The sequence below is a fragment of the Mastigoproctus giganteus genome, chromosome 10, assembly GCF_048544385.1.
Source record: "Mastigoproctus giganteus isolate SK-2022 chromosome 10, ASM4854438v1, whole genome shotgun sequence".
Classification (NCBI taxonomy): Eukaryota; Metazoa; Arthropoda; class Arachnida; order Uropygi; family Thelyphonidae; genus Mastigoproctus; species Mastigoproctus giganteus.
The window spans coordinates 116,771,573-116,787,046 of record NC_143584.1 but is presented as its reverse complement, the minus strand read 5'-3'; the positions used below and the strand labels follow the sequence as shown (position 1 = coordinate 116,787,046).

Below are 15,474 nucleotides of genomic sequence, written 5' to 3'. Positions count from 1 at the left end.
TCCATATAATTAGTCCCACAATAAGACAATGCACTGATTAGTCAGAGGCCTGATGGAACAAGCATGTGTTTACAGAGAGATTATATGAAAAATATTAACAATGTCAACGTTTATCATTGAATAAAATTTATTTTTTGCAATGTTCACCAAACTTTTTGATCAAATTTTGTGTATAAAATCCATCTGTTGCTATTTGTCACTCAGATGTGAACAGTGAAGTATCTACAGATAAGCAAGGATACTGTTCAGTTTATATTAAGCATGGGATGAAAAAACCAGTGCACTGTTTCGATATATTTTATTCATTGGTGAAACAGGTAGTTTTTATATTTTATTCTTTTACCCTCTGAGTATCAAAATATCTGCTTTGTGATTTTTAGTATAGGGTAAGGAAATTTGCTGAATTCATTCACAATTTACAAGTTATATATTGGTGAAACAGTTTCACCAAAGTTATTTGCTATTTTTTTTTATCTCACACCTAACATCAACTTGAAGAACCTTTGGGTAACATTCTTAAACTTTTCTTTATGAAGTGATCTTTCTACAATGAACTTATGCACAAAAAACTGGAAAGTAGTTTTCTCCCATAAATGTGCTATGTATAGGCTCATCACTTTGTATATGTTGTATATCTGATACCATTTTATAGTGCATATTATTACTGTAGCTAGTTGATATAAGGAACATTGTTCAATTCATTAATTAGTTCATAAATAGGGTGCAAAGTATTTACTTTGCTAATCCTAGGATTCCGCTATAGTGCATAAATAAACCAATAATTTCTTGTTGTATATTTAACACAGTTTCACTTTCACATATATTTTCCACATTATTTGTAGTCAGCTGGGGTTTTTTTGGTACATGGAAGATACAGATAGTGAGAAACAGATTAAAAACTTTGATTATCTCAAGCGTAAGCTATTTTAAGGTACAATGTTGTTTTAATTTGAAACTGTATGACATTTAATTCATTCTGTTTAAATCAAACTCTGATAACATTGGAGTGTGGCTTTTAAAAAGGAAACAGGTTAAATGTCAAAGGAACTAATAATGAAGTTAAAGCAATACAAAGATTTTCTTTTGAATAATTGCATACACAGCTTGAAGAATTTTATAAAGGTAAGAGGAATTTACTGGTTTACTTTAGCAAGTGACTTAACCACAACAGAATTAATTCACCTTACAATGCTTTTATAATCACTATTGTATCCAACTGCTCATAACCTAATGAGCCACAAACATTTAGTGATTCACAGGAGCCAATAAGATGGAGTGTAAAAAACTACCAAAAGTTTCAAGTGCTCACCAGAACCTCAAAGTAAAGCACATATCCAAAAGCAGTCCTCAAACTAACTTAAATTAGTAAAATCATGCTTCGAAGCAAATAAATAACTAGCACATAAAGTTATGTCAAAATGGCCAATGAGCCACCAGAGCCAGAGAACAATGAAGTTACATTGAAGCAACCTATCAGGACATAAGGCTAGGCTTTCTAGTGTGATACGCGCGCGCACACACACACACACACACACACACACACACACAAGTCAAAACATTATAACCCACCTATCGAATAGCATGTTGGGCCACCTTGCACTGTGATAACCACTTGCACCTGGTATAGAATCGACTCCACAAGGCTGCAGAAGGTGTCCTCGTGTATCCTGGACCAGCTGAACAGAAGGACATCCCAAAGTTCAGCAATCAACCAAGGCACTGGTATGGACCAGTGAATACTGCATTCCACCACATCCCAATAATATTCAATGGGATTGATGTTGGGAGAAATTGGTGTCCAGGGTAGCACACAAAATGCTTGGACATAATCCTTGAACCATTCCTATTCCTGCACAATGTGGGCCTTGTGACATGGGGCATTGTCCTGTTGAAAAATTCCAGTGACATCTGTATACATCTGAAACAACACCAAGGTAGGATGAGGGTGTGTTCAATGGGGATGACGGGACTCAGTGATCCATGAAAACATCCGGCAAAGCATGATACCACTGCCACAGAACTGTTTTTGTCCAACCATGCAGTGTTGTTGCAGCTGTTCACCTGCCTACTATCTATATACACATCCATCAGCATGATGAAGCTGGAACCTCAATTCAGACCAGGTGACTCTTTTCTGGTCATCTAATGTTGATGCCAACCGGCATCAACACCACTGCAGGCAGAGGTGTTGATGATGGTTGGTCAATGTGGGCACACAAACAGGTTGCCTACTCTAAGGGCCCTATGTGAAAGAGTGTCTGCTGGATGGTGTGCTTGGAAATGTTTCTCTATGAACCCTGGTTGCAGTCGGCCATTAACTGCAAGATCATGATCCATCTCTTGTCCCAGATAGCACATACCAACCACCATTCACTTCGACTATCAAACAGGGGTGGTCTTCCCTTCACAGTACATTGGATGGATTTACAGTGCTTGGGTGGTTGTGGTAGAACCACAACCACCCAAGCACTGTAAATCATTCCACATTCAAAGGTCCTTCCTTTTCCCCACTGCACAGGCTTCGTATTGACAAGCTGACAAGGCTACCCATGCTATCACTATATATGTTGTAACGGTTAGTGATGTCGCTCCTAGGTGTTATGAGATGTATCAGCTAGTGGAGACAAGGGTGGTAAAATGTTTTGGCTTAATGAGTGTATAAATATATCTTATAATATATAAGAATACAAGAATAGTATTAATATATAAAAATAATATAAGAATAGTATCTTATAAATATATAAGATACTATTAGTTGCTGCCATAATCAAGTTTACAAAAACTGTTAAGCAGACAAAATTTCAAAATTACTTTTTGTAATCTGATATTTTCACAAAATGTAAAAATCATAAAATATCACATTAAAATTTGCACAAGTAAAACTGTCTATATTTAGGAAGATACAAGAAGTTACAACCTTTAACCAACAATTAATGAGCAATCAGAGAATTGATTTTGACACTTTTATTTTGGCAGTGACTATACTTTGACCAGGGGTCAAAGTATAGTCACTGCCAGAATAAAGATAAGAAAACTGTTTAGTAGGTTTTTCAAGAAATTTATTCTCATAAAAATTTTCTTTTGAATAGATCTCATTAAAATTTTGATAGGATGGTTCTGTAATTTAATTTGTTAATGAATAAGAATAGGAATTCAATATTATCATTACTCACGATTTCTGCTAGAGCTGAAATAACTTTTCCTAAAGTGGTAAGGGATTTGTTGATATTAGCTCCTTCTTTCAATCTCGTTCCTTGTGCACCTGTAGAATCTGCCCTTTCACTACCTGCTAAATCCACTAAGCTAATTTTGCTTACCTGTAAAAATTTGAAACAACTGTTTTAATTTAATTTAAGAAGATTGCTAAATTTTATAAATGAATTTTAAAATTAATTATCTTAAGAATTAAAGCAACACAACAGATAGCTAAGGTCACTTACCATACAACAACTTAACCAAGCTAAAAAGCTGCTTTGGACAAGAGTCAGCAACTAAAGATAGTGCCATTTGGAGGGAACAAAGGGCAATACTGAATTAAGATTCAATGTGAAAATGAATTTTGTCTGAGTTCATAAATGAACACTACCACTGGAATGGCAGAGTTCCTTTATGGCTTGATCTGGCAATCAGTTTCAGCCTGGAAAGATTGTGCAATGCTCACAGGATACAATTTTTCACAGCAGGGTAATACTTGCTAATACAGAATAGAATGTTTTTCTACAGATGTGATAAATAAATACAGAAGAGGCTATTGCTGATGAAAAGGCTATTGATGATGTTATTGCTACTGCAGATCAAAAGGCCACTGCTGATGCTATTCAAGCTGGTAAGTGTTTTGACAACTGATAGTCATGTGGATATAAAACAATAATTTTATCTCAACTCAAGTTTATCAAAGGTTGAATAAATACTTCAAACTGTCCTGTTTGGATATCGAGTAACTGGAAAAATAGCAGGGGTAGTGCAAGACCTGCTGGTAATTCTTATAAAACTATATAAGTTGTAATTCTTACAACTAATGGAATTAGTTGCAAGGCTATGAAAAAAGAACAGGAAATTACTGAAGATTTACTCTGAAAATAATAGAACTAATCAAAACTTTTAGGAAAATTCCCTTGAGAACATTGCCATATGCAACTACATAATATTAGTAAATTAATAAGAGGAGTTTACCTCAATATCGTACGTGGAACACTTCCGTATGATACTCTCCAGAAATTAAAACGGAAAAAACGAAAAAAATCGCAACTTACCGGTACATAAAAGTAAAATATAAATAATTAAAGAAAAATATAAATAATCAATTTAACACAATACAAAAACAATTAAAATTCAAATTAACGCAATTAAAAGAATCTAACGAAAATATTCGAAACGATTTTCCTTCCTGAAGCTGACAATGCTTTTCGACCGACTGTCGTGATCACAGGAACGAAAATTCTCGTTCCTGTGATCACGACAGTCGGTCGAAAAGCATTGTCAGCTTCAGGAAGGAAAATCGTTTTGAATATTTTCGTTAGATTCTTTTAATTGCGTTAATTTGAATTTTAATTGTTTTTGTATTGTGTTAAATTGATTATTTATATTTTTCTTTAATTATTTATATTTTACTTTTATGTACCGGTAAGTTGCGATTTTTTTCGTTTTTTCGTTTTTTCCATTTTAATTTCTGGAGAGTATCATACGGAAGTGTTCCACGTACGATATTGAGGTAAACTCCTCTTATTAATTTACTAATATTATTATCAACGTAGAACATATTGAGTATTACATCTCTGATTCATACTATCTAAGCAACTACATAATATAATGGAATATGTTAGTGATACAAAAATCATAAGACAGACTTTCACTGCATGGATTTTTAAGGGGTAATCTTGTCTGAGCAATCTGATTGGATACTATAATGCAGTAACAAGGCAACTGGGTGAAAAAAAATAATTTCAATATCATATACATGGGTTTCAGGAAAGCTTTTCATACTATTGCACATAGAATAATGCTCTACACGTTGGAGCAATATGGCATAGAGTTAACGGACGCTGCTCTTCATGGACTAATGTTATTAGTGGAACTCCCCAGGATTCAGTGCTGGGGAGGAACACTAATTTTTCTAGATCTTGTTGCAGTATCATACCTCAATTACTGTCATTAACCACCCTGCTGACCTTTGTATCATCTGCAAAATTAGACATTAAGTCTGATATATCTTCATCAATATAATTAATAAATATAGAAAACTTAAGCAGATGGGCTTAGAAATAGTAGTGGAAGTTTAATTGACAAATGCAGTATGGCATTTGTCAATTAAACAAATGGCAGCACAATCACTTCCAGGTCTTTTTCATTTTCTACCACCCTAAGTGTAGATTTGATTTGATTTTTATGGTGCAAAGGCAACTAAGTCCATGATGCGCCAACCCTAAGCATAGTACTACACAGTTGGTACGTTTCTCTAGGGCTACTTCTACTCATATGCAGTACTTCGCATTTGTCAAACTCCAGTTGCCACTTCTCAGCCCATCTGCCCAAATTTTCTAGATCCTGTTACATTGGCACACTGCCATTAACAACCCTGCCAACTTTTGTATCATCTGCAAACTTTGACATTAAGCCTGATACACATTCATCAATATACGAAACAACAGTGGACCGAACAACGAAACCTGGGGGACTCCACTAATAACATTAGTCCACGAAGAGCAGCGTCCATTGATTACTACTCTCTGTCTTCCCCCACTCAATCATCCTTTTATCCAGTGGTGATATTCAGCCAGTATGCACCGGTACAGTCATACTGGTTGTTAAAATGTCTAAAAACTTCCGTACTGGTTGTTGAGTGGAGTCTGACAAGTTTACTCACCAAGAAAAAAAAAAAAAAGTCCCTGTTGATTTTGGCCTGCACTGAGTGGGGGAATGTTGTAGCATTGCCAATCACACCATAATGTATAATTTCAAGGCCAGTTCCCATAGGTTTGCTTTCTAAGGTTGGTAACTCTGGCGAGGTGTGAACTCCTTGTAGCAAAGGCAAAGAACGCCCACACGAGAACTATGGGAAATCTCAGCAAAGTTTACCCGTGAAACTAGTTTGCCATTACGGCATTTATATTGTTGCTCTCTAAGTAAACAGACAGTGGGTGTTAACGGTATGAAGTATAAGTCGAATGCCTTGAAGCCTTCCAGTTTCACTCTTTTCCACATCAGTAGTTTGATCTGATTTCAGGCACTGAGGTTGTGTGGGTGTTCTCCTTAATTCCAAAAGTTTACTCACAGCAATAAGTAATGCATGTGAAGTTTTACTTTGTGAGTAGTGTTTTTAAATTGCATTTATAATAAATTGTTTAAATCGTAACCCTTAGAATGGTTTTTATGTTTGGATAAATAGTTGGGATAAATCTTTTAACATTGCTACTTTACCCCAGAGGCTCACATCTGGTGAGTATGGGCTTGGCACACCCAGGGTCTTGAGCTAGATATCATCATTCTTCTCTTTCTTGGTGATTCCTTTCTACTTCTGACTCTCTCTCTTTCTCACTCAGGGTAACTTGGGAATTTTTTTTTTTTTTTTTTTTTTTGGCTGGTGCAGCATAAGCCTCAAGCTTCCTTGCACTATATGGCTAATAATAATAATAATATTAAAAGTTCAACAACAGAAATGGAACAAACAAGAGAGAGCTACGATACCATTGATATTGAACTATGACTTGGAAATTCGTCTAAAACTGTGCAACAATCAATACAGCCTGAAAGATTTTCTCATTCTGAGCAGAAGTTAGTACAAAATGCAATAAACAATTTGCATTTGTGGAATGAAAAGCAATTGGATTATTTCAAAAATAAGTATTAATGGCTTATTATTGCCAGTGATGTGAATGTGGGATGCCAATGGTGCTCAAAGGCTTTATCTTGAAGCACTTTCAGTGCTAAACACATATTTCATCAGAGTGGCAATCATGTTCTGTCAAAGCTCACAGTTCTAATAAAAATAATATGCAATCATCAATAAGAAAAAAAACTGAAACAACATCATGGGTCAGCTTCATACAAAAAAGCATTACATATAATCAAAACATCCGAAAAAAATATTATTTCAAACAGTATTGATATGGCTAATGAAAAATATTTAAACAGCACAACAAACATCTTTAATACCATTTATTCCATAATTAAAAGCAATAAACCATTCACTGACATGGAATATTTAATAGCTTTGCAAAAAAGAATAACATCGATTTGGGAGTATCTCTGCACTCTGGATTTATGGTCCCACTTGTGGCCAAACACATCTCAACTGAAATAAGAAAGTTTTTGGAAAACTGATAAGTCAACATAGTAAAATTTCATTTATTATTGACGAAGCTTCAACTATTTCACAAAAGAGCGTCTTAATAGTTTATTTAAAATGAGAAATTCAAAACTTTTAAGATAGTTTAACTGCTTTTGTTAGTCTTGTGGAGTTAAAAGGAACAACACCTGAAATAATTTACCAAACTTTGATATCAGTTTTGGAGAAGTATGGTTTAAATGAAAATTATTTATGCGAAAATCATATTGGATTTTGTGCAGATGGAGCCAGTGTGATGTTAGGAAAAAAGTCGGGAGTTTCTGCCAAAAGTTTGGAAAAATTTCCAAATGTTTGTACCTGGCATTGTCTCACCCACCGTATTCAGTTGTCTTTTGACAATGCAATAAGAGATGTAAAACAAGTAAACTACTTTTGGCATTTTCTTGATAAACTTTTATGTTTATTTTCATACTTCAAATAAGCATTAAAGAGAACTAAAAAATGAATAGCAAATGCTTAGAAAACGGTATTCACTTTGTATAAATCTGCAATAAATTTTTTGGTAGATGGTGGCTAAATTTAGGTTGGAAGAAGCATTAAAAAGAACTAAGGTGGGGAATGGGGTGAAAATATTTTAAACAGATTTTAAAATGAGCGCAAGGAAGTAGAAATGCAGACCTCCAATCCTTGGTTGTCATAAAGAGGTTAAAAGACGTAAATGAAAAAAAGAGAGAAGACCGGTGGTGCCAATAGTCGTTACGAGGGACTTTCGTTGAGTAAACCGTCATCAGTTGGCAAATGGAAGAGAAGTGAGTGCATGTTGTATTTAAAGTTTATCTAAACTCCCATGATGTCCTTTTTGACATGTGGGAACTTTAGCCGCGAGAGGTTCCAAGCCGGTGAAAGGTTGAAGGGAAGTTTAGCGTTAATAATGTTGAGATCAGAATGGTGTCGGTACCATTCGATGGTGAGGGCTTCATATTGAAAATTCTGTAGCTCGATCTAAGTTTAATAATAGTGATGGCAGAGTCAACAAGGGGGGTGTGGTTGTGGTTTTGAGCATGGGTTGTTAACTCAGTGCAGGACTGACTTGTTGAAGTGGTAGTATGCGCGGGTATTGGAAGTTGTGGAGGAACCGAATTTGGTGGTAGTGCTGCCGATGTAACAGGTGGCGCAGTTTGGTTGGCATTTTATGAGATATATTATATTGTTGAGATCACTGATTGGATATTTCTGTGTATCTTTATAAGAATTAAATAGGGAACCTAGTTTATTGTAAGTGGAGAAGGTGAGGGAGATGTCAGTATCTTTGAATGTACGTCGGAATTGTGCTGCGAGTTCACTATGGTAAGGGAGAACTATGCGAGTATTTGTCTTGTGACTGTGTCTGGTGGGGATATTAATACTGTTTTTAACAGTGGATATTGTGTGTTGGATGAGTTGAGGGGGTAGCTCCTGGCTATGAATTTATCAGTAAGGTATTGAAGTTCATTATGTAGATCGTTTTGTGAAGAGCTGAATTTGATAGCGTTGTAGATTTGGTTGTGTAGGACAGCTTTTTTGGTACAAAGGAGATGATGTGAAGTGAAATGTAGATATTTACCGGTGTGCGTGTTTTTTCTGAAAATCTTGATATTTAAATTTGTGTCTGTTGCATAAATAGTGAGATTAAGAAAATTAATCTGGTTGTCCATTGAGATTTCGAGGGTAAGGTTTAGCCTGTCATGTATTGTATTGAATTTTAAAAAAAGATTGTGTATGGTTGTTCTGTTGCCTATTATTAGGATATCATCGGCGTAGCAGATGTATAATTTAATTTCAGAGGGGAAAGTTTATAAAATTTGGTTTTCAATAGTGGCGAGATCAATTTCAGAAAGGGGGGCAGAAATGCCTAAACCCATTGGTAAACCAAATGTTTGTCGATAAATTTTATTGTTGAATCTAAAATATCTAACGTCTAATAAAAGAGTGGTAAGTTCAAGAATGTGGTCAACTGAAAGAGAGGTGCGTTTCGTTAAAGTGTCATCAGCTGTTAGAAGTACGCATAATGCTTGTAGGGTGAAAGGAATATGCACGTTAGTGTATAGGGATATGACGTCAAAAGAAGCTAATATGTCTTCGTCGGATATGGTGGTGTGGCTGATTTTTTGGAACGCTTGGTTTGTATTATTAATTTTGAATGTAGAGAATCAAGTGAGTGGGGATATAATTTTGACAAGGAAGGTGGATAAATTAGCAAAAGCTGATCTACTAAAAGAAACGATAGGTCTTAGTGGGTGGCCAGGTTTGTGTAACTTGGTTATTCCGAAAATGTGGGGCAGAATGTTTTTGCGAATACCTATCTGTTGTAATGTAAAGAGGTTGATTTCTTTGTTCTGTCTGAGTTTTCTGAGAATTGTGTCAAGTTTATTTTTAAGTTTTGTAATGTTGTGGTTGCTGTCATTTGTATATGTATCTTGGTCAGCTAAAATTAACTCCATTTTTTCTGTGTAGGTGTTCTGGTCCAGGATAACGATTGTGTCTCCTTTGTCAGCTTTTTTGGATGATGATATTTGGGGTTTTGCTTAGTCTTTGTAAATCCGAGAGTTGTTGTTTTTTTGTTAGGGAGAGATGTGAGTTTAGAATTTATTATCCTGTTAGACTGGTGTATAAGTCGCCACTTATCAGGATGTTGATCGAGTTTAGACTGTAGTTCGATTATACAATCTTTTATTGGATAGTGTTGTTCTTTAATGGCAAAATTGAAGCCAAATTCTAGGACGGAGAGTTCGGAAGGGGTGAAGGATTTTGAGGAGAGGTTAACAGTGGAGATTTGGGGGGGGGGGGTTGGATGTGAGTGTGTTCCATTTTTTGGTGTGTTTTTGTGCTATGTGTTGGATGGTGCAATGTTTTGTGCAATACCGCGCATACACAAATATCCCATCTATGATCTCAATAATATAATATCTCATAAAATGCCAACCAAACTGCGACACCTGTTACATCGGCAGCACTACCACCAAATTCGGTTCCTCCATAACTTCCAATACCCGCGCATACTACCACTTCAACAGTTTCAAGACAAGTCAATCCTGCACTGAGTTAACAATCCATGCTCAAACCCACAACCACACCCCCCTTGTTGACTCTGCCATCACTATTATTAAACTTAGATCGAGCTACAGAATTCTAGCTACCGACACCATTCCGACCTCAACACTATTAACGCTAAACTTCCCTTCAACCTTTCACCGGCTTGGAAAACCTCTCACGGCTAAAGTTCCCACGTGTCAAAAAGAGCATCATGGGAGTTTAGATAAACTTTAAATACAACACGCACTCACTTCTCTTCCATTTGCCAACTGATGACGGTTTATTCAACGAAAGTCCCTCGTAACGACTATTGGCACCATCGGTCTTCTCTCTGTTTTTTCATTTACGTCTTTTAACCTCTTTATGACAACCAAGGATTGGAGACCTGCATTTCTACTTCCTTGCACTCATTTTAAAATCTGTTTAAAATATTTAAAATATTTTCACCCCATTTCCCTCCTTAGTTCTTTTTAATGCTTCTTCCAACCTAAATTTAGTCACCATCTACCAAAAAATTTATTGCAGATTTATACAAGGTGAGTACCATTTTCTAAGCATTTGCTATTCGTTTTTTAGTCAGATTTATCACAGTATTATAAGATTACTATAATTTCACTAGCATCAAAGAGAATTAAATGATATTTCTAAAGAGTTTGGAACTAAAGTACTGAAAATAGGGAGAATATTTGGACCTCGATGGGCAGCCCGCAGTGCTAGAACTGTAAAAGCCATTTGAAAGTCCTATGAAACATTGTATGTTCACTTTAATAAAAATCATGAAGTGGGGAGGGTGAAACATTTCGAAAATGAAAATTTTTTTAAAGATTTTGCCTTAATTAATGACATCCTAGTGGAGATTTCAATACTCTCTACAGCTTTACAAGAAAGAAATATTTCTTTAATCAAAGCTGATAGATTAATTCAAACAATAAAATCAATTGAATATATGAAATGTAATAGAGGACCACATGAAAAAGAAGCAGAAGATATTATAAGAAGATATTATAAGAAGAAAAATAAGAAATATAATATACCATTCGAAGTAAAGCAAAAAATAATATCGATCGCCAGAGAAAAATTTCTTGATTGTCTAACACATTTTATAAGAATGCGATTACTGTTCGATGATGTAAATGAAAAATATAATGATCTTCTGAGCTATTTCAACCTATTAAACCCTAAAACTTGGCCAGGTCATGTTTCGGAAGCTCCATGGATTGAAAACAATAAAAAACAATAAATTAAAACAATTAAGTCAACTAATTATATACAATATTACAGTAAATGAATTTTGAGATTTCATTGATAGCAGAGATATCGTGTATAATAATGTGTCTGAGCCTGACAGTATTTTAATGGCTAAAAGAATCTTAAAAGTTATCACTGTTAATGCTGCGGAAGCTGAAAGAGGCTTTAGTACCATGAATAATATTATTGAAAATGAACAAAATTCTTTTACTATGAAAACAAGTCACCTAATAACCATCAATTTAATGGAAAAATTATTGGGAGAATTTGATGCAATTCCTTATGTCAAATCATGGCTCAGGCATGGACATCATATAGCAAACGATAATCATGTCAAAGAAAAGTCGAAAACAATTTCCCAAAACCAATCAATGATTTGGAAATTATTAGAATAATAGCAGTAGTAGTAGTGGCATGTGATGCAAGAAAGCAAGTGTATGAGCTTATGCAGCATCAGCCAAAAAAATCACACCGTTCCCTCCAAATGCATGTCCAGTTCCTCCTTAAATTTATTCAACCTATCAACTTCCACGACAGATGGAAGCTTGTTCCAGCAATTAACCACCCGCTGGCTAAAGGCAAATTTCCGCACATCTATTCTACATAAATGTCTTTTCTTAATTTGAATTTATGCCCCCTTAGGTTCGTAATCTGAACAAGTGGAAGGATCCCATCAGAATTCAGCATGCTCAACCCATTCAAGGCCTTATACACCTCAATCAGATCACTGCGCAGGTGCCTAGTCTCCAGCCACTGCAATTTGCAAAACTTTAGCCTCTCTTGGTAAGAGGATCACTTCATTCCCGTTTTGTACAACACTGTTAGCTAAAAATTATGTCTATTTCAATATTATTTATGTTAATAAAAATTTCTTTTTCTTGTCATTTACAGTTTGTTTTTCTTATTTTTGATTACCTGCATTCCCTATACATAATTTTATCTTAGAATACTAGTTGTTAAATAATTTGAATATCACCACCACTGCTTTTATCCATTGTAGCAACTTACCCTTAATACCATTCTGCTCCAATTTGTACAGTAGTCTTCCATGCACAACAGTGTCAAAACCTTTCCTGAAATCCAAGTATATAATATCAAAATTATTTTTTTCATCCAGTTCCTTGTTAACCACATCATAGTATCCAATCAAATTGGATACTATGCTGTGCCTGAACTATAACTGCAGTCTTGTCTAGATGATTCTGCAATGCATCTTTAACCAGTGACTCCATTATTTTCCCTGGAACAGAAGTTAAACTAACTGGTCTGTAATTACTCATGTCACCCTTAGATCCCCCCCTTTGTGAATTGGGGAAACATTTGCACATCTCCAGTCCATGCTGACCTCCCCTGAGTCCAAGGAAGCTCTCATAATTATGGCTAAGGGTTTGCCTACTTCCTTTGCCGTCTCCTTTAATATAACTGGATAGATCTCATCCACCCAAGTGCCTTTCTTATGTTTCACTTCAACAATTTCTCATCCACTTTGCTCTCAGTTATTACAAAATCATTAAGCACCCTGTTACAGTTTGATAAACTTCTGGCATTTTCCTCCCTTAATAACTCCTCATGTGTGAATGTAGATGCAAAATACTCATTCAAATTGTCAGCCATCTGAGCAGGATCATCAAAAGTAGAACCATCGATATCAAGTGGACCAATCTGTAAGGGTTCCATTCCAGAAACCTGTCCGCAAGTCAAAATTTTACATAATTCAGAAAGCATCCAAAATCTAAATATAAACCTAAGTCCATGAATTAAAAAAAAATCACTTTATTAATGTCTAATAGCATTTTAATATTACAATTTTATACTCATAATATATGCATCAAAATATTATTTAAAAAACAAAACATTTAAAGTATGTACACATAGAATCCTTATTTCTGGTGTGTGTGTGTGTGTGTGCGTGCGTGCGTGCGTGCGTGCGAGCGAGAGAGAGAGAGATGGTAAAACCACACCACTGACTAAGGCTATAGATGGCGGTACGAACGCAGCGTTAGAACATCTATATATTTTCAGTTCAACTATTGTTTTGTCAGTGGTGTGGTTTTGCCATGCGAGTACTACGCTTTCTGTTTTATTATTTTTCGCTGCATAAGGACCACCACTATGCAAATCTATTGCATCGACAGTTTGATCTTAGTATCATTCCGTTGTTGCATGGATTTGTTTAGCGTTCAAAATGCAGTGATTCCCTGACTATTATTGGCCTCGTGGTCTTCTGTCGAGATGGGGCATAATGGTCAGCCTATTTTATTTTATTTTATTAATTTTCAGTTTATTTGGTCAATATACTATTTTATTAATTTTCAGTTTATTTGGTCAATATACTATTTTATTAATTTTCAGTTAATTTGGTTAATTGGTCAATTATTTTATTAATTTTCAGTTTATTTGGTCAATAAGGGGGGGGCGCTAAATTTCTCTTAATTGGCTTAATTTCTAAATTATTTTAGGAACGTTGCTTCAACACTACCCTTTTCTTCTTTACCCCCCACCCATATTTTTCTGTTATTCTTATTTTATTTGGTTCAGTTCATTTTCACTCTACTGGTTTGCTGTGCTACTGGCAATATTCTATTTTAACTTAGCTTATTATACGCAACATGTAGTGGATTGTGCTTTTCTGCTGCCACTGATGTTAGCTTTTCCTATTATTTTTCTTATTTATTTTAATATATAATTTTTATTTCTCTACTTAATTTTCGGATTAATTTGATCATATATATATATATATATTTTTTTTTTTTTTTTTTTTTTTGGCTGATGCTGTATAAGATTGCTTTCTTGCATCATATGCCACTAGTAATACTAATACATAAAGCAATTACAAGATTTGTTTATATCTAGTCCTGTTATTTAACCCCCCCAAAGGATTCAGGCCAGAAATTATAAATGTTGACCACCATCACTCTTTTACAAGTGAACTTTGAATGGAAATGAAAAAACACTGACTAAATGCAACCTAACAAAAATTTCTGACATTAATTTTAATTAGCAATCAAGAAGAGCAGGGTACTTATACACTACACTTCATCAAAAAATTTCTTAAAGATTTGACACCCTTTAGATACCAAGATAGTACTTCTTAAATTAATTTTGAGATTTCGTTGATAACAGAGATATCGTGTATAATAATGTGCCTGAGCCTGACAGTATTTTAATGGCTAAAAGAATCTTAAAAGTTATCACTGTTAATGCTGCGGAAGCTGAAAGAGGCTTTAGTACCATGAATAATATTATTGAGAATGAACAAAATTCTCTTACTATGAAAACAACAAGTCACCTAATAACCATCAATTTAATGGAAAAATTATTGGGAGAATTTGATGCAATTCCTTATGTCAAATCATGGCTCAGGCAGGGACATCATAGAGCAAGCGATAATCATGTCAAAGAAAAGTCATCAAAAACAATTTCCCAAAACCAATCAATGATTTGGAAATTATTAGAATAATAGTAGTAGTGGCATGTGATGCAAGAAAGCAAGTGTATGAGCTTATACAGCATCAGCCAAAAAAAAAATAAATAATCACACCAATGTATGATTGCATATTCAGTTGGTTACAGGAACCAACTGAATAGGCAATCATACATTGCCATGCACAGTCAATTGTTTTTCTACTTAATTTTGGTTTTAATTTGCATTAAACAGATATTCTCTGTCTACGTTATCACTGGTTTTCAATCATATTAAATTATAGTTTGTGACCTTTTTTAAGTTTCTTCCAAAAGTCCTTATTGTTGTAAAAGGTACTGGGCAAAATTTATCCTAGATTTATCAATAAAATCAATAAATCTAAGAAGAACTAAAGCAGCACAGTCAATAAAGAAACACAGGCACAGAAGATAAATTCTGTGTCCAC

At 34.8% G+C, this 15,474-nt stretch overlaps 1 protein-coding gene across 4 annotated transcripts in view; it reads right to left on the bottom strand.

The window, feature by feature from the left end:
* Positions 1–15,474, bottom strand: part of unc-104 (kinesin family member unc-104) — a 1,041,320-nt gene that overhangs the window by 821,568 nt on the left and 204,278 nt on the right. For all 4 annotated transcript variants that reach the window (XM_090382707.1, XM_090382708.1, XM_090382709.1 and 1 more), the window contains exon 8: positions 3,174–3,317. In XM_090382707.1, coding sequence (XP_090238833.1) covers positions 3,174–3,317 — 144 coding nt within the window. The remainder of the gene's footprint in view (positions 1–3,173; positions 3,318–15,474) is intronic.